This window comes from Ambystoma mexicanum, chromosome 3p (assembly GCF_040938575.1).
Source record: "Ambystoma mexicanum isolate Mex_15411 chromosome 3p, UKY_AmexF1_1, whole genome shotgun sequence".
Lineage (NCBI taxonomy): Eukaryota > Metazoa > Chordata > Amphibia > Caudata > Ambystomatidae > Ambystoma > Ambystoma mexicanum.
In genome coordinates, this window is record NC_090925.1 from 1,256,396,595 (window position 1) to 1,256,420,369 (window position 23,775).

Genomic DNA, 23,775 nt, shown 5'->3' on the forward strand with positions numbered 1-23,775 from the left:
CTCCGTTGTTATTTCAACGTGAAAACTCATCGAATTTTGTAGTGTGGGTTAAATAAATACATTCCCAAAATACACCTCGGGTGTTCGGGAATAGTTAAATAATTAAAGGGGATGGGGGTTGGGGAGAACCACCCAAAAATAAATAAAGCAAAAAAAACGATGTGTTTTCTCGTTGAAATAGCCACGGAGAAAACCCCATCGTTGTTTCATCCCGTGATGAAATGACATGGAACCCAATGACTAGCCCAATGCAAGCCGCTAGCCATTTAGTGATTCGAATGTTGAATATGTACTTACTATATCTGAACCCTTTACATGTAGCACAGTGATATTTCTAATGCAATATCAAGATAAGTAGATCATTTATTTATCCGCTATTCAGGATTGGTGCGCCTCCAATGATATCTGCCTTAATGCCAGTAAGAAAGAGATCCTTCTCATTGGGACCCCTGCCCCTTCTTTGCCTCTTTCACTCTGACTGCACACCTTGGGCCCTCTTCCTTTGCCGTCCTGCGCGGCAAAAAACCTTGGTGTCATCTTCGACTCCACTCTCTCTTTCTCTCCTCACATCTCGGACGTCGCCAAGGGGTCCCACTACCAGCAGCTCCTCTTCAAAGGGACTCTTCCCTTTCTCACTTTCTTGCAGAATCGCATCTCCAGAGCCCTGGTTCTCTCTAGGCTGGACTACTGCAACAGCCTCTTTCTCAATCTGCCTTCCTCTACTTGCCGCAACTAATCCAGAACAAGACTGCAAGACTTATCCTTGGCCTCAAGCCCAGGGACTGAATCTCTACAGCCCTGAAATCTCTCAAATGGCTCCCGGTGGCTGGAAGGCTCAAGTTCAAGACCCTTTGCATTGTTCACAAGGCTTTAAGGGGCCGGGGTCCGCACTAAATCCAACGCTCTTTTCCAAAATACCTTCCTTCTCCTGCACTTCGCTCAGCTACCTCCACCTCTTTAAGGGTTAGATGCTTCTCCAGGCAGAGAGTGGGGGGTAGATCTCTCTCCTCTGCAGGTGCCTCCCTCTGGAATGGCCTCCCTGCCCCTCTCAAACTTGAGCCAGACCACCTAAAGTTCTGGAAGCAGCTCAAAACGTTCTGCTTCTCTGCTTTCTGTCTCTCCCTGCCCTGTTGACCTACCTGTCTGCTATACCGACTGGTTGCCTGGCTAACCCCAGCATCTCACTGGGTACCAGGCTCTTTCTTGATCAGTCACTGTTGCACTGCCTCCAGGCCTACGACGCACGTAGGGGCTGTAACTGTAACCCTACAGTCCCTTATTCTCCTTGCACTTGCCAGAACCGCGCTGCCCTGGCTGCACTTACTCAGAGCATTGCTGTCCTGTTTTCCCATCCCCTCTCCCTTGCACTTCCCCCCTCCCTTTCCCCTTGCACTTCTCGTTCTCGCACAATCTGAATGACACAAGGCCTAGTAAGATTGTTTGTCTTGTCCTCTCTCTGTCTTCCCTTCCTTGTCTTGTCATGCCTAGAAATACTTGTGTACAGGAGCGTTATAAATGATTTATATCATATCATATCATTCATTGATTTATTGAGGAATATCTGTGGACTCACTTTATTATTCTGAATATATTTAAATCAGATCAGGATGGTGATTCCACTCTGGTCACCGAAAGACATTCGGTTAATTTGAAACTAACATGAGTGACCAAGGGAGCATGAGCAACTGTGAGGTATAGATGGGTGCATGTTCAATGTCCACTAGAGATATGAGGCTTTATGGGTACATGACACCAGGAATCCAAATCCCCCAAATGCTTTTTTGCACCATTACCTTCTCTATCTCAAGTAGGAAGGCATCTATGAAGTCCCGTGTTATCTCAGGGTCCCAGGTCTTCTGGTGCTCCTTGATGATTTCGGCAGTAAAGTGCATCAGATCTAGTTGAGGTTTGATCACTTTCCGTAGGAGCCAAGGGATGTTCATCAACACTGGAATCTGGTTCATCACCTATAGGAATAAATGTGAAAATCAGAGCAAGATTACCATGGTTCCAATCCTACATTTACTGTTATTCCATGACCATGCATCTTCTCTTCTAACCAGGCAGGTTTTCCATGGTACTCCATATCATATCACTGTCTGTAATTGTGGATACCAGCCTTGTATCGAAATCCTTATGGCTTTTTAAAGGGCAGTCAGTGCTAAGATAATCAGTTGAGGAGTAAAAAATTCCAAAGGATGGGTGGGAACAGTGTCACCTCTTCTTCCACTTCTGGTACCATCCTTGGGCAACTTTACCCCTGATAATGAGACAAAGCATTATCCGGAGCCGATATTGCATGCATTGGGTGAATGTTCTGCTTTAAAAGTATGCAGGCACAAATCATTAGCAACTTCATTCTTGAAATCTTCAAAATAAATCATGTTAAGAAGTTAATGCTCTTATTTAAACATTGCAAAACAAATTCCCTAAACAAAACGAATATATATGGACACTGTGTCTACTGTTTATTTAGAAACTGTACAACGGACCAGCATTTGGATCAAATAATACTTTTTGTTAGCTACAGGCTTCACCTATAATGTTACTGCTAAAAATGGAAATAGCTCCAGGAACTTGGTGTCAAGGTGTTGGCACTGTGCAGTGATCACTGTCCCGTGGCATTATCTTTACACTGGTCCCTTCCTATGTGCACAGCAATTCCATTTGTTGCTTTTGTGGTGCCGGCAAGAGGTGGCGAAACGGTTAGATGGAATGATGGTGTTTGTAGGCAATTCTTGTCTATTTTGACAGAAGTTGTGAGGAGGGAAGGAGCACTACTTGAAGGATTTTTAGTGGAGGCTTACAACACAACTATGAACAAGTGCCTGGGGTTGCTAACATAAGAGGGGTAAATACTCGGGCCGGTTGACCCATTGGCATCAGCACAATTTTATATTGTGCTTGCCAGAAGGAAAAAAAAGGGAGGAACTTAGAACAATGAGAGGATTAGATCTGTCAGTGCAAGATTATCCCCAAGCTAAGCATTCTATCCATGCTTGCTATAAGAGGCTATTGAAAACACTGAAAGTGGAAGCCTACCCCAAACAAAACCAGGAAATGACTCACACTCTGGTGAAAAGGAACTACTAGGGCAAGCAAAGGCATCCAGAGCCCAAGGCCCTGATGGCATTCCTCCGATACTCATTAAGAAAGACCAGGGGTCAGGCCGGGTCCTTTAATGGCCCTATTCAAAAGCATCTACAAAACCCAGCAGGTGCCTCACACGTGGAAACAGTCAATTATTATTCTGATCTATAAACACAGGGATAAGTCAGATCTGAAAAATGTCAGCCTGATTGCACTGTTGGATGCTTCCAGCAAAACCTTTGCTTCTCTATTACTTAGAGATCTTTCCAATCAGTTAGTTCCACTTAATCTCGCCTTGCGCTAGCAGGTGGGGTTTTGTAGAGTGATGGCGACTTCCCTAAATGCCACAGTGCTTGCACATATGTTGGCAGCTGTGACAAAAGGAGGGGTTTAGCCGGTTTACATGGCATCAATAGATATGTCCAATGCGTTTGACACTGTAAACCGGTCCACCCCCTGGAGGAAGCTTGCAGCTTGGAAAATTCCCAGGAGAACGGTGCAGCTGTTGGCTATGCTCCATAGCAAGTCTGTGCTCCAGGATGGTTGAACAGAGAGGGGGCGGTCTTGGGCCCGGTTCCAACTTCTTTGGGTCTCAGGCAGGGGTGTGTTGTGGCCCGACCTCCTTCAACTTGTACATTTTGGATCTGAATGATATCTGGAACTCAGGAGTTACATTTCCAGTGAAACTGGGTTCACTGATTATCAACTAGCTCGCATTCGAGGATGATATCATCCTATTTGATAAGACTCTGATAGGCTTACATAGAAAGTTAACCCTCTTCCATCAATATGCTGTAATCAACAATCTGAAGTTTAATGGCCAAAAATCCAAGGCCATCTTCTTCTCGTCTACCTAAGACCATGCTCTGGAGCATGGGTTCCCAACCCCTGGAAAGGGTAAAGGCTAGGAGATATCTGGGTACAACTTGTCAAAACGTAGTCTAGGGGGGCCTGTGAAGTTTTTCTGAGAGGTGGACTTACTCCCCTCCTTACCCAGATGAAGAGAATTTACTCGCAGTTGTGTCGTTATTCTCTTCTCCCTCTAATCAAGTTCTACCCACAGGCGGTAGAGCCGACAATCCTGTATGGGCTAGACATCGTACCATTTAACATGGGGTTATACCTGAATATCCTACAGGGTCAACTGTGTAAAAAGACCCTGCGGTTGGCTAACTCTGTGCCAAATGCGGTTATAAGGCAAGACTTGGGCTTAGTATTCCTGACAGCAAGGGCGGTGTGGAAGAAACTGGTGGAGTACGGAAAATTCCTCAACCCCCGAGGAACTCACTGTATCTAAACCTGGATGATTTGGCCGTAGAACAGGTGGTGGCCTCAATAAATTAATACAAGGGGCAAATGAGTGAGATTTTGCATCTTATCGGCGCCTCAGCAGAAGAGCTGACGCTCACTCCAAATCTTTTGAAAAAGAAGCTCTTTGTGACAGATTGGCTATGGTTTCCCTCTATAAAGAATATGCTTCCTTTCGTAGGAAAAGAGAAAACATTCCTCACTACATCTCTCTATTGGGTTAAAGTTATCAAATAGAGGAAACCCTAAAACCTTTAATCTTGGGTTGAGCGCAATACCTGGGTGCAGTAGAACTTTCAGAACTGTACTGGGCTAGGCTAATGTGGCGAACTGGGGTGAAAACTGTTGTGGCTTTATATGCCTACCTGTGTGTTGTACTGATCAAACTCAACGACCCCTGGGAAACCTCTGGAAATGTTTTGAATGCTTGAACAAGGAGGTATTTGTGGTTTGATTTAGGCATTTAAGGGTTGTTTTCTGCTGTGTGTATGTCACAATTTGCTTTTTATTGTTTTAAATGATGAAATGAAGTGTAAATTGTCATAATATTTTATGTATGTCTGTGAAAGCCTTAAAAACATGTTGTCGAAGACCAGGTCACTTCCCTTCAAACCCTCATCCAACTCATGGCACAGCAACCTTTTCCTAGAATGGTAGCAAAGCCTATACTCCAGGTGCATCTGTGTACAGTTCCAGATCCACACTGAGTGTTCTTTTGAACGTACAAGAGATTACTTAATTTGGGGGCAAAGGACATTTACACGATTTCAGCATGCTAGGAGGGACCCCCATCTGGCTACTTGAAGTAATGAAGTCAGTGCACATTTTGCGCAAACATAAATTAATAACATGTCATGATACTCTATTGTGTGCTGTTGAAGCTATGGGCATGCTGCCTAGCTGTGGAAGTAAAGTTACGATCTGATCAATTGATACTGTAATGTACTCAGTTTCAATGTAATAATTACAGTTTGTGTGTGCATTATAGCTCAACTTGTGTATCGAAAATAACCAATGCTGAAATGTATATGAATAGGTTTGTGTGATTAACAAGATGCATTAAGGACTGGTTGCACAGATTTATATTCACATGTCAGATCACAGTAAAATGCTGGTGAGGCCAACTCGTAAGAATTTGATAAACTTAAGTATATAAAGTCAAGTGTTACTAGCACCTACAGGGATTTAATTTGCTGGGACCTACTGAGCACTTGATTCTAGCTCAGGGGAGCCTGGCTAGCTTTAAACCAAGAGCTACCATGAGCTACTTTGGTGCCCGAAGCCAACCAATGCCTCACATTCATATGTGACCTTATCTTGGAATATTTGAGTGTTAATAAAGAAGAATTAGGACACATCTAGTACATATTTAAACATTGTTGAACATACATAATGGGCAAAAAGTTAAAGGTTGCATCCCATGTGGAAGTTAGATGTGCGGTGCACTGTATCATTGCTCCTGGTTCCCCAGCAGTAGATCCTACCTACTGGGTGATGGATGAGAACCAGGAGCTGGTTTTAGCTTCTGCTAATCAAATCTTAATTTTGAACCCTGCACCTATTGTGCTACATGCCAACATACCTGCACCAGAAAGCGCTAGTTATAAAAAACAGTTTTATTATTGTTAAGAGGTTTTTCAAAAGTCCTCTGGTGAAGGCTTAGGAGGACAATTATTAATGTATATGCAGGGTTTCAACCAAGTTCGTCCTGACTCTTTCAATGGCAACAAGGCGGATAAGCCTTATCTTGATTTACAGTGGAAAAAAAAATATGTTGATAATTATAGAGTTAAACATAAGGAAATATTTACTTCAGGTAAATACTTTTAAAAAATTACAGGTTTTATAAAAAACAATAGCATTTTCTATAAAAGTCACAACACGTTTTGAACCAGCAGGACATACAATTACAGATTATTAAAATGTTTTAAATATACTAGGGAGAATTTAAATGTCAGTTTGTAAAAGCAAACATTTCCTTCAAAAATACAATGTATCTAAAATCAGCAGTGTACCTAAAAATCACAAACCCTAGCTGAACAGTTATTCCATATAACTTTACAGGGAGATCAAATATGTAGGTACTTGTAGTGAGTTTAGAAAGTGTGTCAAAATGGGACAGTCAGTAGGCAACGACCGGGTAGAACGAAAGATAGGTGCTACTAGAGTTCAATTGAATCTACAGAGGAGGCAACCATGGTGAGGATTAAAGACCCCACTAAAAGGGGGCCCAAAGAAGGACTTCGGACATGGAACTGGGGTTCCTCAACCTCTTCTAGTGACTGGGTCACATTCATGTGGTCATCCAGTCCACCAGTTGGTTGCTGATCATCTTATTTCATGTCCTGGTCCAGCAGTCCTTTTCCAAGCCGCCCTGATCTCGACACTCACGATCAGGACGGCTTGGAGAAAGGAAAGCAGTCAAAAATGGTTTAAGATTTGAGGTGAAACCATACCATAAGGCAACTGACAGAAATGCATTAGATATGACTCTTTCTCCAGCATGGATTCACATGCTCATGAATATTCCCCTTCATCAGGCTGGGAATCCTCGGTAAAAGAAAAAACAGTTTCACTTTCACTTACAAACTGTATATCTCCTTTAAACCAATCACTGTCCTCTGGGTCATACTGCCCCCATCTAATGACAGTGCTCTCCCTAAACCCCTCCTCTGTCAGCCATCTTTAGATTTTTACAGCACGCTTCAGTGTTGGGAGTCCTCGAGTTTGCTCTTCAAGCTACTTCTATGTTTGTTCGTGTTTTTCAACGTAAAAAGGTGTCATTATGTTCCAAAAGAGCCCATGTGCTCTCTTCTCCATCTGCCGACAGCGGGGATCCTTTGGCAGTGAATTTCAGTGCCCCTCAAGGGCAAAGATTGTTGAAGATTCCAGAAGGCCATTGGGTCTGCTTTGCGTTCTCCGACCATGACAGATAAGGAGGAGGGCTGGTCACAGAATGTGTTTGTAGAAGACAAGCACCTGCAATGCCTCTACTGCCTGCATCCGGACCATAAGGAGGTGAAGTGCGAGATATGGCTCAGGTTCTCCAAGATGACGACAAGGGACAGGCGCAGAAGACTGGCGGCGTGGCTTAACGCCAGGGCCTCTGACCGGTGTTCCGAGCAGGGTCATGCCTCACCCAGGACGGGCCAGTCTGAAGGGTGATGTTCGAAGTCCTTTGAGAGCGCCTCATCCGTGTGGGCCCAAGACAAGACCAAAAACTGCAAGTCCGAGCCCACCGTGTTTGCCGCAGAAGCGGGTCCCAAGGTGGATAGGGCGCGATCGACATCACCCTCCACCTCTATTGCTAGCCGGCAATCGGGCTCCTCTTCGAAGAGGAAATAATCTAACCCGACTAAACTGCGGGAGAAATCAGAGAAGGCGCGGACGGAGAAGATGAAGATTGAACAGCCGAAGCAGTGAGAATCGGCACAGGCTAGGACTTCGTCGATGACGGAGATAGCGACGGCTACTACCACAAAGGCTAAGGGCGCTGACCCTGCAAAGGTAGCCTGCGCAGCGCCGAAGGTATCCCTGCCCCCCAAGGTGCAATGCCGCCACAGTGACTTTGCCAAAGTCTGCTGGCAAGCCACAAGGGGGGAAACCGGCTCAGGCCCTGGGTCAAGCTCTGCAGGGGGGAAAGCAAGGGGGGCGAGGAGGCCCCAAAACAGCCCTCCCAGAGGGTGGCCCAAACCATGGAGGTCTCGTCCACGAACGACAATGACCAGGAGCCCCTACACATGATCCACAAGGAAGTGGAAGAGGAGGAAGACAACGGTGCAGGGCCTAGTTCCGATCCAGCCATCTTAGCTGAGGGACATTTCTTTGGACATTCTATCGACCCTGCATACCTTGGTGTCAGAAATCCAGAGGAGGAGTCCCCTGGACCCGGCTTCGGTGGTCCCCCAGTTCCCTAATCAGCCTCCAACAAAGAAGAGGAAGTGTCCCCAATCAGCCTCCACCTCGGTCCCCTTCTCCTCCAGCAGACCCAGATACGGGGACGTACATGGCCACGAGTACGGATGACGAGGAGGATATCATTGCTGCGCACGGTGAGTCTCCGCATTTGGATGCCCCACATAGGGTGTCCCCACCAGATAGAGTGTTATCGTTCCACTCCATGATCTCCAAAGCCTTCGAGCTATTCCAGCTTGTACCCGAGGAAACCAAGAAGGAGGGCTTCTTGTACCAGAGGAGCGAGGCCAAGAGGAAGACAATCATAGTGGTACTCCTTTTGGACGACCTGTGTGAAGAGGGTTTGGCCCTCATGAAGAACCCCTGCATGGCTCCAGCCAAATGGGATAGGCTGGAGAAGAAGTACCGGGTGTCGGACTCTGTACCCAAGTGCCTCAGGTAACAGCCATTGCCAGATTTGGTGGTATCAGCGACGGTGAGGAAACGGTCGGCCAACCGTCCTCGTCGTCTTCGGTCCCTCCAGAGAGCGAAGGGAAGAGGATGGACACCATGGGAAGGAAGTTGAATTACACTGGAGCGTCCAGTATCAAGGTGGAAAACACCTTGGCAATCCTAGCCAGGTATGACAAGGAGCTGTGGTACAAGCTTGGGCCCATTCTGGAATTCCTCCCTGATGATAAAGAATGGAGGCAATCATTCTCTTCCAGGAAGGGGAAGTAGCGTCTGATCACGCTATCACAGTGGCATTGGTCGTCGCCGACACGGGGATCCAGCAGATGGTGAACGGTGTCTGCCTTTGTCACCAAGGCTGGATGAAGGCCACAAATTTCTGTCAGAAGGTCCAGGCGAAGGTGTTGGACATGCCCTTTGATGGCGAGAATGTATTTGGGAAGGTCGTTGACGAGTGCCTGCAGGCCATTAAAGTGGATACAGAGACGACCCATTCCCTGGGCACTCTCCAGAAGCATCACTCTTCTTTTCGCTCCTCCAGGGGAAAGTCAAGCAGGTATTCCAAAGGTTTCTCCGCTTCATACCATCAGCCCTCCAGATCCACAACTCAGGAAGCCTACAGGCCTACGGTAGCGGAGGACAGCGTCATCGTTGTCTGCAGGGCAGGACGCCGGCGCTGAAGCATGCCTGAACCGGCCGGGACCTTGTCCCCTCACACGTGCACCCCAGTGTGAGGTTGGCTGACGAGGTTCATCAGCGAGTGGAAGAGATCGCCACTAACAGATGGGTGCTGGACGCTCTCGCCCAGGGACACTCCCTTTACTTTTACTTTTACTTTATTACATTTATATTGCGCATCCATAGACCCAGGGGTGTCAGGGCGCAGACAAAAAGACGGACATGACAAAAACAAGCAAAAGCTGTCCAGGGACAAGAAGGTTGCCTAAGGGAAGCTATCAAAAAGAAGAGCTAATTAAAGAGGAAAGTTTTAAGACCCCTTTTAAAGATACTCAAAACTGAAGAGCTTCTCAAATGGCTGCGCAGAGCATTCCAAAGTGCCGGGCCATGAACGCAAAGGCACCCAATTGCACTTTTTTGGTTTTAAATCTTGGCTGACAGAGAAGATGTTGGTTGTTGGAGCGCAGATTTCTAAGGCATGATTTTTTTGTATGTATCTTTGTAAGTAAAACGGCATAGTGCCCATAAGGCATTTGAAGATGATAACCGAGAGTCTGAAGGATATCCAAGCCTGTACAGGGAGCCAATGCAGGGCTCGACGTTCTTCTGAAACATGGGCTTTTTAGGAGAGGCCAACTACGACTCTGCACCATTCTGAACTGGAGTTCTTGTGAACTCTTGTTTCCGCGGATCCCTCCTTTTACCCGTCAGGAGCAGCACATCCTTCAGCTCATGGACAAGGTACAGGCCATGCTGCAAAAAGGGGTGATAGAGCTAGTTTCCCAATGGCTCAGTGGCTCCAGAGTCTATTCCAGATACTTTCTCGTCAGAAAGAAGACAGGGGGCTGGAGGCCCATCCTAGACCTACGACATCTGAACAAATACCTAACGTCCCAAAGGTTAATGATGGTTACGTTGCAAAACATGCTCGGCCAACTAGAAAAAGGAGACTTCTTGACATTATTTGACCTGGGGGTCGCCTTTTTCCACGTCCCCATTCACAAGAAACATTGAAAGTTTCTGCGTTTTGTAGTGCAGGGACATCACTACCAGGTCAAGGCTCTACCTTTCGGCTTGAAGTCGGCCCCCAGAGTGTTCACAAAATGCCTGGTGCCAGTGGCTGCCCATCTATGTCTACAGGGCATACACGTATACCCATACCTGGACTACTGGCCCATTCGTGCCCGCTCACAGGAGTTGGCGGTCGGACACATGGAGACACATGGAGACAACCGTCCAGCTACTTACGGATTTGGAATTCTCCATCAACTATCCAAAGTCCTGCTTAACATCATCGCAGACGCTCTGTTCCTAGGAACCAGACTCAATATGGTGTCTTACTTGATGTCTCCCTCGGCGGAGAGGGTAGCAGCCATTCATGGGTAGGTGCAGCGACTGTCATCGACAAAGCCAGCCACGGTGCGGGCCATCAAGTCATTACTCAGCATGAGGTTGTTCTGCATTTACCACATGCGGCTCTGCAGGTTCAAAATGCGACCCCTTCAGTAGTTCCTGGATGCTCACTAGATACAAGTGTCCGGGAGCTTCACAGACAAGATCCCTCTCAACGACGAGTTCCGTCGGGTAATAGGATGGTGGGGTGTCCGCTCCAACATCAACCAGGGCACAGGATTTTAAAACCCCCATACCAGGAGACAGTCACCACGGATGCTTTCCTGGAAGGCTGGGGAGCCCACACCAGACGTCTGCACGCCAGGACCCTGTGGCTACCGGAGGAGACGGATCAATATCCTGGAACTAAGAGCAGTGTTCTGGGCCCTTCTGTCTATGAAGGGAAAGGTGGTGAGGATCTTCACGGGCAACACCACCACCATGTTCTACATCAGGAAACAGGGGGGTACTCGATCCCCAGCATTCTCCAAGGAAGCACAGGACTTGTGGCGCTGGAACGTGAGACAAGGGATGTTCCTCAGCCCTATTCACCTAGCGGGAGTCAAGAACACCATTGCAGACTCCCGCAGCAGGGACTTGAGCTCCTGCCATGAATGGGAACTTCGGCTGGATCAGATGGACTGCGCCTTTGTCAAGTGAGGCAGGTCCCAGATCGATTTGTTTGCGATGGCGGCAAACTCCAAATGCTAGAAGTTTGCCAGCAGATTCCACCAACCAAAGAGCGTGGGGTACGTGTTCTCCTTCCTGTGGCAAGGGCTGTTTCTGTACAAATTTCCTCCGCTCCCTCTCCTGCTACAAGTCATCAACACACTCAGACAGTGTCAATGCAGGATGATACTCATCGCCCCGGCTTGGCGGAGGCTGACTTGGTACCCGGACCGTCTCAGCCTGCCAGCTTCGACTCCAGTCAAGCTGCCAGTGGTTCTGGGTCTTCTCACCAGAGAAGGAGGTGCAATCCTGCATCAGGATCCAGGATCACAAAACCTGAGGGCTTGGCACCTTCAGCCATAGAGTTTGGAGGATATGAATTGCCTGCGGACTGCAGGGAGGTCCTCACCAAAGCCATTGTATCATCGACCTTGAAGTGCCACGGTCACAAGTGGAAGCGTTTCATTACGTGGTAGCGGTCACAGAAGATTACCCCTTTGAGGGTCACAGCCCCACAGATCCTGCCGTACTTGCTCTACTTGGCCAAGGACAGAATGGCACACACCTCCATCAAGGTACATCTGGTGGCTATCTCCCGCTACACCAGGTCACCAGGTAGATCTTCACTTTGGTCCCACCGACTCGTCAAGGAGTTTCTCAAATGACTTTTCAGATCTTTCCCGCCAGTGAAGGCACCTGCCCTGGCGTGGGACCTCAACGTGGTTCTGACAAGGCTCATGCGGGCCGCCTTTGAACCTCTGCATCAGGCCCTATCCAGCAAGCAACCTTACCAAACTTTCCACGAATCAAGGGTGGTGCTGCTTACGCTCCCCTCCTTCATGCCGAAAGTTCTGTCGGAATTGCACCTCAACAAGCCCTTGGTGTTACCTGTGTTTTTCCCCAAAAATGTTGTCTCCCGCGGAAAGGACCTTAAACTCGCTGGACGTTGCTCGTGCCATGGAGTTCTATGTGACACGCACAAAGAGTTTTTGGAAGACTTCACAGTTGTTTGTGAACTTTGGTCCTGTGAACCATGGCAAGGCCTTGGCCAAGGCTTCCATTTCAAGATCGCTCTCTGTTCTGCATTACGCACTTGGCACTTGGCTAACCTACCACTGCCCGGCCGTTGGAGAACCCACAACACCACAGCGATCGCTGTGGCAATGGCGTTCCTGTCTGGTGTGCCACTGCTCGACATTTGCAGGGATGCTACGTGGAGGTTCATGCACACCTTCACGAAATTCTACTGCATCGACAGGGATTCCAGAGAGAAGTCCAGAGTCAGCCAAGCAGTGCTACGCAACCTGCTTGCTTGAGGTGCAAGAGTAATTGCTTCTGTTGTGCCTTGTCATCTCTCATGGTTGTGTAATGTTGTACTGCTATGCATTCGCTATTCATAAGCATGTGAATCCATGCCAGACCCCATGCTGGAGAAGGTTTAAGTTACTTACCTGTAACTATTGTTCTCCGGCATGAGTCTGGCATGAATTGATATTCAAACCCTCCCTCCGCCCCCTCTGCAGCTCTTCTTGGCCATACTGCCACTTTACGTGGATACTAAATCTGAAGATGGCTGCCAGAGGAGTGGCTTAGGGAGGACTGTCATTGATGGGGCAGTATGACTAAGAGGACAGTGAGGAGAAATACAGTTTGCAATTGAAAGTGAGTTTTTTCTTTTACAGAGGATTCCCAGCCTGACGACGTTGAATATTCATGAGGGAATCATCCAAAAAGTCAGAAAATGAAAGACTTCTTGGTATATTTGCCAACATTTTGGCTATACGAAAAAGCTCGTATAGCCTACAAATTCGAACAAATATTCCTATACGAAATATTACAGTGAAGAATGGCGGGGGGCACCGTTCTTCCCTGTAATGTGAGCAAGAGATGCAGGTTTGTACCCCGCAAACCCTGATTCAATAAAGTATTAAAAAAAAAAAGAAAAGCAGACCCTGCGGCGCCGGTTCCCATACACGTAAGTGAAGGGAACCAGCGTTGCAAATGTTGAGCAGTGGCACACCAGACAAGAATGCAGAGGGATGTTGGAGACGGCAGCACACAAGGAGGTGTGCTGCCCACAGATAAGTAGGGGGTGGGGGCAAGGGAAAAGTCTACATTTTCAGGGGACAGGAGGACAAAGGTTCGTTTTGGAAAAATAACAGTTTTTATCTCCCTCAAACATGTCAGCCACGGGCTTTCAACCCAAATCCTTCATGAGCATGTGAATCCATACCAGATCCACATTTTTAGAAACAGCACGGATGAGATACATTTCAATGCCGAAGCATGAGCCTTATCAGTAAGACGGCAATTGTGAGGATATCCTGATAAATTGGTCAAAGAAAGCTAAGAAAAGGCATGCAATAAAAACAGTGAGAGATTATTAGAAGGGAAAATAGATGTAACAAAAGAAGAAAGAGAATACTTTGGGCCTCATTACACGGTAGGCGGTGAGCCATGGCGCTATTAGCGCCATGGCTCATGCCGGTAAAATACCGGCACCGCCTTGGCGGAAAGGGGATTTACCGCCCCATCCCAAGGTTGGAGGGGCGGTAAATCCCCCTTCCGCCATTGCCCTTCCCCATTCCCATTTCTGCCCCATCGGGCTCTATGGGAATGGGGAAGGCGCTAATTACGACACCGCAATTTTGCGGTGCCGTAATTAGCTCCGAGGTCCCTTAGCGGGTTGGTTTTTAACGCCTGCAAAAAGCAGGCGTTAAAGCTCCAACCCGCTAAGGGACCTCGTAGTAAGGCGGCAGGGATTTACCGGTATTTTACCAGTACCGGTAAATCCCTACCGCCTACCGTGTAATGAGGCCCTTTATGAGTAAGGTCATTATGACTCAGCTCATTAATCAGGTAATGTAGGATTTGGTTGCACATATAAGAGTGATTAATCAGATAGCAATGGATTCAGGTATGATACATTTTACAGATACCTACCTACTTAAGAAGAACAAGTTACTTAGCCCTGGTAATGTTAATTCAATTGGGTGTTCCTCCCACGTATTCCTCATCTTTGATAATTATCTTCCAGCTTCAGCTGCTTCAGATAGAATGTTCTCAACAGAGGGCGCTGTGCGGTAGCTTCGATGACTCGATGTCCCCGGAAGGCCTCCGTCTGATGGGCGACGTCATCCGCAGTATATGTAGCATATGCTGCATGCGCAGCACCAGTTCGCTTCAGTTCTTTTTCCCATGTTTAGAGGAATTATTAGTGCCTCCTTAAACCTTAGAAAACTCTGAGAGAGTGTAGAGTGTAGAGTGTAAGAGACGTCAATTCTGCAGTGGGGTAGGCCGGGAGAGGCGATGAGGAATATGTGAGAGGAACATCCAATCGAAAGAAACTTACATGGGGGTAAGCAACTTGTTCTTCGAATGGATTTTGTCCTCACACATATTGCTCATCTTTGATAACCTCCCAAAGCAGTAATAGTCTTGGAGGTGGGAAAATAATTTAGATCTGTCTTTAGTAGTTATCATGAACAGAGTGTAAAACAGCTTTCCCAGAAGCTCCCCCAAGTGTCTAGGGAATAATGTTTTACAAAGGTGTGCAAGGTAGACCATGTGGCTGCTGCACAGATGTCTTTAATGGTACTCCTCTCTGAAGAGCAGAAGAAGTAGCCATGCTCCTTGTTGAGTGAGCTCTTTGACCCTTTGGGGAATCTTCACCAGCCAGACTATAGCATTCTCGGATAGCCAGAATAATCCATCTAGATAGAATCTGTTTAGTTATTGCTAAGCCCAATTTATGACCTGTATATATGACAAATAATTAGTCATCCTGGTGAATTTTTGACATTCGCGAGATATACAAACTGAGACCCCTTCTAGGGTCCAGTCTGTATAAACTCTCCTCCTCCTTTCCAGGATGAGGAGGGGGATATTTTTGGCAGAATCAAAGGTCTTACTTTAAGAATAACCTTATCATTATGAAAAACTGTATATGGCAGTTTAAAAGTCAGTGCTTGCAATTCGCTCACTCTGTGGCTAGATGTAATTGCGACTAGCAAAACAGTTTTAAGTGTTAAATGTCTTAATGGACATGAATGCATGGGTACAAACGGAATGCATGTTAACAATTTGAATACAAGATTTAAATCCCAAACAGGGACTGGAAAGGGAGTAGGGGAAACACATTAGTGAGTCCTTTAAGAAACTGAATTATTAAAGGGATTTTAAAGTATGAGGTTTCCTCTGATGAGCGTTTGAAGATCAAAAGCACTGCCAGATAACCCTTTATTGTTGTGATCTGGAGCCCCAGATTTGCTAAGTGAAGTAGAAAAGATAACACTGTAGGTGTATTGCACTGAAAAGGGGCCCAATTCTTATCCCTACACCAGCTGCTGAACTTGTTCCACTGACAGCGGTATAAGGATTTTGTTGCTGGCCTTCTGGCCAAAAGCAAAATCTCCATTAAGTCTTTCGGGAGGTCCCAATCCTTGTACCTCAGCCTCTCAGAAACCATGCGTGAAGGCTGAGTGTTTTGATGTCTGGATGGAGAACCCGACCCTCCTCTGACGAGAGAAGGTCCTCTCTTTGTGGAAGACGTATCAGAGGGCAGATGGGCATGTCCAAACGTCTGAGTACCACGTCCTCCTTTCCCAATCCGTGGCAGGATCATGGTTTTCCCAAACTTTCTCAACCTCCTGATCAGATGAGGAATGGCAGGGACTAAAGGAATCGCGTATAGAAGTGGAAACTCCCAGTCCACCACGAACGCATCTCCTAGAGCTCCACTTGGCGGAAATTCCCAGGAGCAGAACAGTTAGCAATTCCGGTGGACACTGGTTGCAAACAGATCCACTTGAGGGGTTCCCCATAGGGTGAAGATCTCTTGAAGGACTTCCTGAGCTAGTTCCCACTCATGGGAGTCTGTGTTCTGCTTGCTCAGAGCATCCACCACTGTGTTCTCCTCTCCGGCTAGGTGAACTGCTGATATGAAGATTCCTTCTTGAATTTCCCAGGACCAGAGCTGCGTTGCCTCTGCACAGTGATAGTGACCCTACATCTCCTCTCTTGCTGAGGTAGTACATGGCCACTGTGTTGTCTGTCATTATCAAGACAATGGGCCTCATTACAAGGTTGGCGCTAAAAAGCAGCCATTAACAGCATGCCGTTAACAACATGCCCGTCTTGGCTGGAACCCGCAAACAGCGGGTCATTAAGAGTGCTCGAGCACGCGCACCCCTGCATGCTGGTTAACGGCTGTACCGGCATGCCGGAAACGACCCTCAAACCCCCAGATAGCGGCACCAACGAATGCGCACATAACGGCTCTGGCCTCCCCAACCCCCAAATAGCGGTACAGGTACTAACATAGTGCTAAGAATGGGCCTGTCATTACCGGACACGGAAGTAATGTCATTGCGCCGGAACGGGAAATGCTTAGGCGGCCATCTTCAAAAAACACAATCCATTGCCATCCTCCACATACAGGACCTTCACCACCAGAACCCATAGCCCACCACAGGCAAAATGTCAAAGGCCACCCAAAAAGGCACTGCCCGCCTGTGCAAACCACGGTTCACGGACAAGGAGCTGAACATGTTATCTAACGCCCTAGTGGCGAATGCTTATGTGGTGTTCTGCAGCGACCTCAGGCATCCAGCCCAGCTGAAGAAGAAGTCCATCTGGGAAGAAGTAGCCCGGAAAGTAAGTGCAGTCGGCACCACCGAATGCACAGTGCATGATTGTAAAAAAAGATGGGATGACCTCAGGCTGAGAGTCCGGAACATCTTGTCGGCCAATCGGAGCCAGGGGCTGGCAACAGGAGGAGGACCACACTCACCAGTGAGATTGGCCAGATGGGAGGAGACCTGCAGCTCAATCATAGATGTGGAGTCAATAGAAGGAGTTGGTGGATCTGAGTTTGCCGTGCCAACATCGGTAGATGAAGGTGAGTGTCCCTACAAACACACGACAACTAATCAACTTCATTGTCCTCCATATGTGACAGCAACACCAGCCAATACATGGCCCATCATGCACACCTACACATATCCATATACACATGCTAGGCCCACCACTATCCCATACCAATGCATGCTGCATGCTGCGCCCATACACGAATACACACCCGATACACTGATGACCTGAATGTGTCACACAGGACGTTACTCCCAACACACATCAAGGCCCAACAGCAGCCACCATGGTGTACATGTGAACACATGTACCATTCCAAAATGCACCCTCCAACCTTGCATGTACACAGTCCGCTACAAAGCCAGGCATGCAACTGATCACATGGCGCCACCTGCTCAAAGACTAACGCATGCATGATGCAAGCACCACCATCACTGATGCCCTGCCACTATATGTCCCCCACAGGTACGGATGCAGACAGCGAAGAAGCACATGGGCGTGCACAATGCACAACACCAGCCAAAAGGGCAAGGAGGCATGGTGATGGCACAGGACCATCTACTTCAAGTGGACCAAGGATGGGCCGAACGGCACGCAGGACAACAACCAGTGCCATACCAGCCACATAGAGACCCACACAGGACGAGCAGACACCTGCCCCTGCACCCCTGGGCACACTATCGGCACAAGCCGAGGACACATCTGGCATGGACGATGGCACACAGTCTGCTGCAGCAAGCACAATTGGGGAGATGGCTGCATCGGCACAGCATAGTGTTGACGAGGAAGCTGACCCTGATGATGAGGGCAATGCAGGACTTGTCCACTCAGAGCCTGTAGTTCGAACACCAAGCCCGCAGGTCACCCCAAAGGACACACCTCGGCGGGACTCATCCGAACAGGGCAGTCATGGTGAATGGTCTCCGACAATGCACAGCCCCATAAAGCATGCAGTGCCACCACATGACCCACCAACCCTGACCCACACTGCCATACAGGACCTTGAGGGAAGGCTGTCCAGGATGGAGGCCCGGCAGGAGGTGATGCAAGGCTATGTCCAGCAGTACCTTGCTGGAGGGGAGACAACATGCTGTATCATCCAGGACAGCACTGCGGCCGTAATCCACGCCATCAACTCAAGTGCACAGCAAGTGCGCAATGGCTTCAATGCCTTGGGTCAGATCCTCACCAGGATTTCTGACAGCATGGAGCAGCGGCAAACTCCGGCTTTGGAGTCACAACCATCTGGCTCATCCGCATCGACCACGCCAGCGAGTTCCAGGCAGACCAGCCCCGTGCGCAGGTCCCTGCAAAGTGCACGGCGCTATGATATCCAACCCCCACCTCCAAAGGGGGCTCAACAGTAGCAGGGCCACCCTGCAGATTCTCCTTACGAATACATGCAGACACATGTTGTGCCATTGTTTGCTTTAGGTGTTAGGGGGAGGGTGGAGGGTGGTGGTGGGTGTAGTGTGTAGTACTGGGGATGTTGGGGGGCTTGGGCGTAGCATGGGGGGAGGTGGAGTATTGTTGGGGGCGTGGATTGTTGAATTATGTTCTACAAAAAATCTCACTAATACACCTGTTGTGTAGCAAACATCACATGAGTGGACATTGCTGATTTGTTGTTTGTTAGTTTTATGCTTCACAGTGAACTGTGCCCATATACCCACACACCCAGTGCCCACAGATCCCAATACATGGCACCCTCTGCATCCAAGTGCATCAGAATGATTGGTCTATGACCAATTGCCGTACTGCGCGACCCTCGCGTGTATCACGTCCTGGCCTATGTCCAACATCTACTCCTTCCTCTCCTTCTACTTCACCAGGTGGTGGCAGCTCCACGTCAGGTGGCAGGGGTACGTTCCGCCAGATGCACATGTTATGTAGCATCGCACATACCGTGATGATCTTGCCCACCTTCTCGGGCCCGTATATGAGTGCCCCTCCCGACCTGCTGATGCAGCGAAACCGTGCCTTCAAAAGGTCAAACGTCTGCTCATTGACCACACGCGTACGTGTATGTGCACGATTGAAGTCCTCCTCGTGCCTGTTCTGTGAGTAGCCACGCCTTCAGGGGATATCCAGCATCACCTACATGGGAGCAGAAGGAGGTATGGGTAAGGATAATGCTCAGTTGCCATGTGTGCTCAGCCTGTACATCATTCAAGTTCATATGCACAATCTCATCAATGGCAGCCACATCCACATGACTATCAGCCCGATACAGTGCATGCCAATCCATGGGGCGAGCCTTGGGTGACATACATGACCTAGGCTCCTAGGCATTTAAACCACCAGGCCCCCCGATGCATCTTGGCTAGGGGCATTTTGTATGCACAAGCGAGGGCTGTGTGTCGGTGGATGACTCAAGATACTTCCATCCCTCTCCTCCCTTGGCCCAGGCGGCATTCCCCTTGCATGTGCATGTAGCCCCCCAATCCCTCTCCTCCCATGGCCCAAGGGGAATTCCCCTTGTATATGCATGTAACCCCCCCAACCCTCTCCTCCCATGGCCCAGGGGGCATTCCCCTTGCATATGCATGTAGCCACGCCCATTCCTCTCCTCCCATGGCCCAGGGGGCAGACTCACCCAACAGCCAGCCACTTTATACAACGTCTCCTTCCATGTAGCGGGGTAGTGAGGTGTTCCGCAGCACCATGGCATCATGCGTGGATCCTGGGTATCTGGCACAGCAATGTGCTATTATCTGGCTGGTATCACACACCATCTGCGCATTGATGGAGTGGTATAGCTTCCGATTGCGGTACACCGCCTCTACGGCATGTGGGACTACCAACTCTACGTGGGTGCAGTCGAGGGCACCAATTACATTGGGCATGCCTGCCAGTGCATGGAATGCTATTCTGGTGGCATTTACCTCCTGTGGTGTCCTTGGCAGGGATATGTAGGCACTTGCGTGCTTCAGTAGTGCATCCAGCACTTGGTTTAACACAACAGAGAAGCATGATTGCGACAGGCCATGCATTTGGCCCACTGTGTGTTGGTAGGTGCCCCCTTCAGCAGAGGGGGGATGGCTGTGCGGATGTTGATCAGGCTGACCAAGTCATCCTGTATCCTCCATTAGCCTCAGCTGCTCGTTGCGCGAAGGCTTCACTCAGCGCTCTCCACATCATGACGCAGCAACTTTCTTTTTGCTGCACGCTTCAGCTCCATTAATCTCTTTAGCTGAGCGACTGCCTCCCTGCGAACGCACAGCATCATCTGTGCTGCCGGATTTGGTCTGTGCCTTCACTCCACCCTGCACTGTCCCATCTTCATTCAAGCCTTTTCAATCCAGCACCGTCTGGTACTATGCTAACAGTTGCTGGACTCCTTGTACAGCAAGCCGGAGCATCGGCCCAGGTTCACCCCAATAGGCTGAACCTAGAAGTACTGTAAGAACCCTAATACACCGGGATAGTAGCTCCACAGATTCCCCCTGTCCTCTATGAACATACAGGGGAAAAACTACTATACTACATAATTCCTGCCCCGAGGAAGGCCCCAACTACTGATGCCTGTTTAGGCACGCTGAAACGTGTTATCCATGTGGTTTGTTCCCTTCTCGTGTGTAAGTACTTCGGGAACACGTTTTTTTTCTCTTCTACACGTTGGCAGATAACCATATGGTAGATGGCAGATAACCATATGGTAGATAACCATATAAACCAAGTTGATTGAATGATTTCGCTTTTACCTACCAGGGTAATTTTTTATACACCCTTGTAATACCTAGTCCACAGGAACAATTTGTTTCCTGCTAGGATACTTTCATCAATTGAGTTATTGAAAACTATCCAAATTGCTCCTTGATGAATATACCGCTCTTGGTGAACTTATGTATATACGATGAATGCTATGTTTTGTGTCTTTTTCTTCTTTCTGAGATTTTTCCTTAACTTGTATAAAAAGTAATTTGAAAAACATAATGTGTTTTGAATAATAAAATTATTGTTTGTACTCTTAGGACCTTTTTCTTTGGTTTTTGTTCCTGTGACTTTCTTTGAAAGCATATACCTTGTACTAATATGGAGATTCAACCAAAATAACTGACAGAAATTAGGACTGTCACCAGCGTGGGTACCTCTTTTGGTTTTTGTTTAAAACATGTTATTTGCCCCTGCTCACGCTTGCACACTGGGGCACACCTATTGTCTGTACATAAACTTCGTACAACGTCTCCTTCCATGTAGCTGGGTAGTGAGGAGTTCCGCAGCACCATGGCATCATGCGTGGATCCTGGGTATCTGGCACAGCAATGTGTTATTATCTGGCTGGCATCACACACCATTTGCACATTGATGGAGTGGTATAGCTTCCGATTGCGGTACACTGCCTCCATGGCATGTGGGACTACCAACTATACGTGGGTGCAGTTGAAGGCACCAATTACATTGGGCATGCCTGCCAGTGCATGGAATGCTATTTTGGTGGCATTTGCGTCCTGTGGTGTCCTTGGTAGGGATATGTAGGCGCTTGCGTGCTTCAGTAGTGCATCCAGCACTTGGTTTAACAGAACAGAGAAGCATGATTGCGACATGCCATGCATTTGGCCCACTGTGTGTTGGTAAGTGTCTGTGGCCAGGAAGTAGAGGACAGATGCCACCTTCAGCAGAGGGGGGATGGCTGTGCGGATGTTGATCAGGCTGACCAAGTCATCCTGTATTAATTCTACTATGTTGGTGATGGTGTCCCTGTCCAGCCGGTACAGGGTGTGGATATGTGCTGGGGTTTAGTCAAATGGATTGGCCCTTATACGTGGAATTGATGGCTGTCTGCGGGGAACAACTACCTGCACTGGTGTGATTTGCTGGGCCAGTCTCACCCTCCTCCTCCTGTGTCTCCTCTGTGTTTCCTGTTCTACTGCCTGCCCAAGGAGTAGCAGTGCAGGCATGTCCTCCAGCCCCAGTATGGCAAGTGCAAGTGGTAGCATTTTGGCTTGGAAAGGGGTGTGGTGTGTGGGTGTGCTCCTTTTGTGCTGGCCCTGACTCCATTGCCTCCACCTGTGCTGACTGTGTGCACCTGTGGCACTTGGTTACAAAGCAGTTTGCTGTTTACGGGTGGACTGCGATGCCGGTATTGCCGGAATCATGGTGGCCATTCTTACCGGCATCTTGATGCCGGTATGTACATGTCCGTGCGACTCGTGGTGTCCCCTCCATTGCGGGATGCCAGTATTACGGGCACGTCACCCGAATGCGCGCCGGCATGCCGGTACGGTGGTGCACGGCCACAGAGGGTCCTTGTCGATGCCGGTAGTACCGGCAACTAGGGTCATAATACAACCGCCCGGTAATGGATGCCAGTATTGCCTTACTGGTGCCGTTATTACCGGAGCGCCAATCTTGTAATGAGGCCCATTCTTTCCCTGTACAGAGGGCAGAAAGGCATTCAGTGCTAGTCTGATTGCCCTCCGCTCCAAAAGATTCATATGTAGTTTGGACTCCGATGGAGACCAACAGCCACATGATTGTTAGATCATTGGTGTGGGCTCCCCGCCCCGTGAGTGAGGCATCCGTCACTACTGTTATCTCCGGTCATGGCTGCCAAAAAGGTTCTCCCTTCAGAATGTTGTCCGTGCAGGCCCACAACAGAAGGCCATGTGCGACTCTGCTTGGAGCCTGAAGAAGGTCTGACATGCTGCCTCGGAATTGGGACCAGTGAGTGCTGAGAGCCCATTGGAGAGATCACATTCTCAGGCAAGCCTCTGGCACCAGGAAAATGCAGGATGCCATGAGGCCGAGCAATCTAAAAAAATTGGTTGGAAGAAGCTGGGCACTCTAAAATTTGATGACCATCTGCAGAATGTGATGAGCCCTCACCTGGGTGGCAAGGCTTTTCCAGAGGAGGCATCCAGGACTGCTCCGATAAATTGGAGCCTTTGAGATGGTATCATGTTTGACGTCTTGTAATTGAGGGAGAAGCCCAGTTTGTGGAGAAAATGGCAAGTCACAATGAGATGTTCCAGGGTCTGTTCGGGAGAACAAGCCCTGCTCAGCCAATCGTCCACTGTAGGGGTAGACGTGAATCCCCCTTCTCCTAAGACTCGCTGCCACTACCGCCATCAACTTGGTGAAAACCCTTGGGGCGGAGGCCTGCCCAAATGGCAGAACTCGAAACTGATAATGAGAACGGCCAACTGCAAACCTCAGGTACTTTCTGTACCTGTGATGGATAGGCACATGAAAGTAAGCATTTTGAAGGTCCAATGATACCATCCAGTCTTGGAGTTGGTGGGCCTGAAGGATCTGAGAAAGCGTAACCATCTTGAATTTGTCCTCCCTGAGGAAATTGTTCAAGCTTCTTAAGTTCAAGATGGGTCTCAATCCTCCGTCCTTTTTTGGGTATCAGAAAATACAGGGAGTACCAACCCTTGTTCCTCTCCGCTGCAGGTATTG

General features: G+C 48.4%; 1 protein-coding gene across 2 annotated transcripts in view; it reads right to left on the bottom strand.

The window, feature by feature from the left end:
• Nucleotides 1-23,775, bottom strand: part of LOC138581423 (cytochrome P450 2D17-like) — a 669,998-nt gene that overhangs the window by 345,657 nt on the left and 300,566 nt on the right. For both annotated transcript variants that reach the window (XM_069652740.1, XM_069652739.1), the window contains exon 5: nt 1,794-1,967. In XM_069652740.1, coding sequence (XP_069508841.1) covers nt 1,794-1,967 — 174 coding nt within the window. The remainder of the gene's footprint in view (nt 1-1,793; nt 1,968-23,775) is intronic.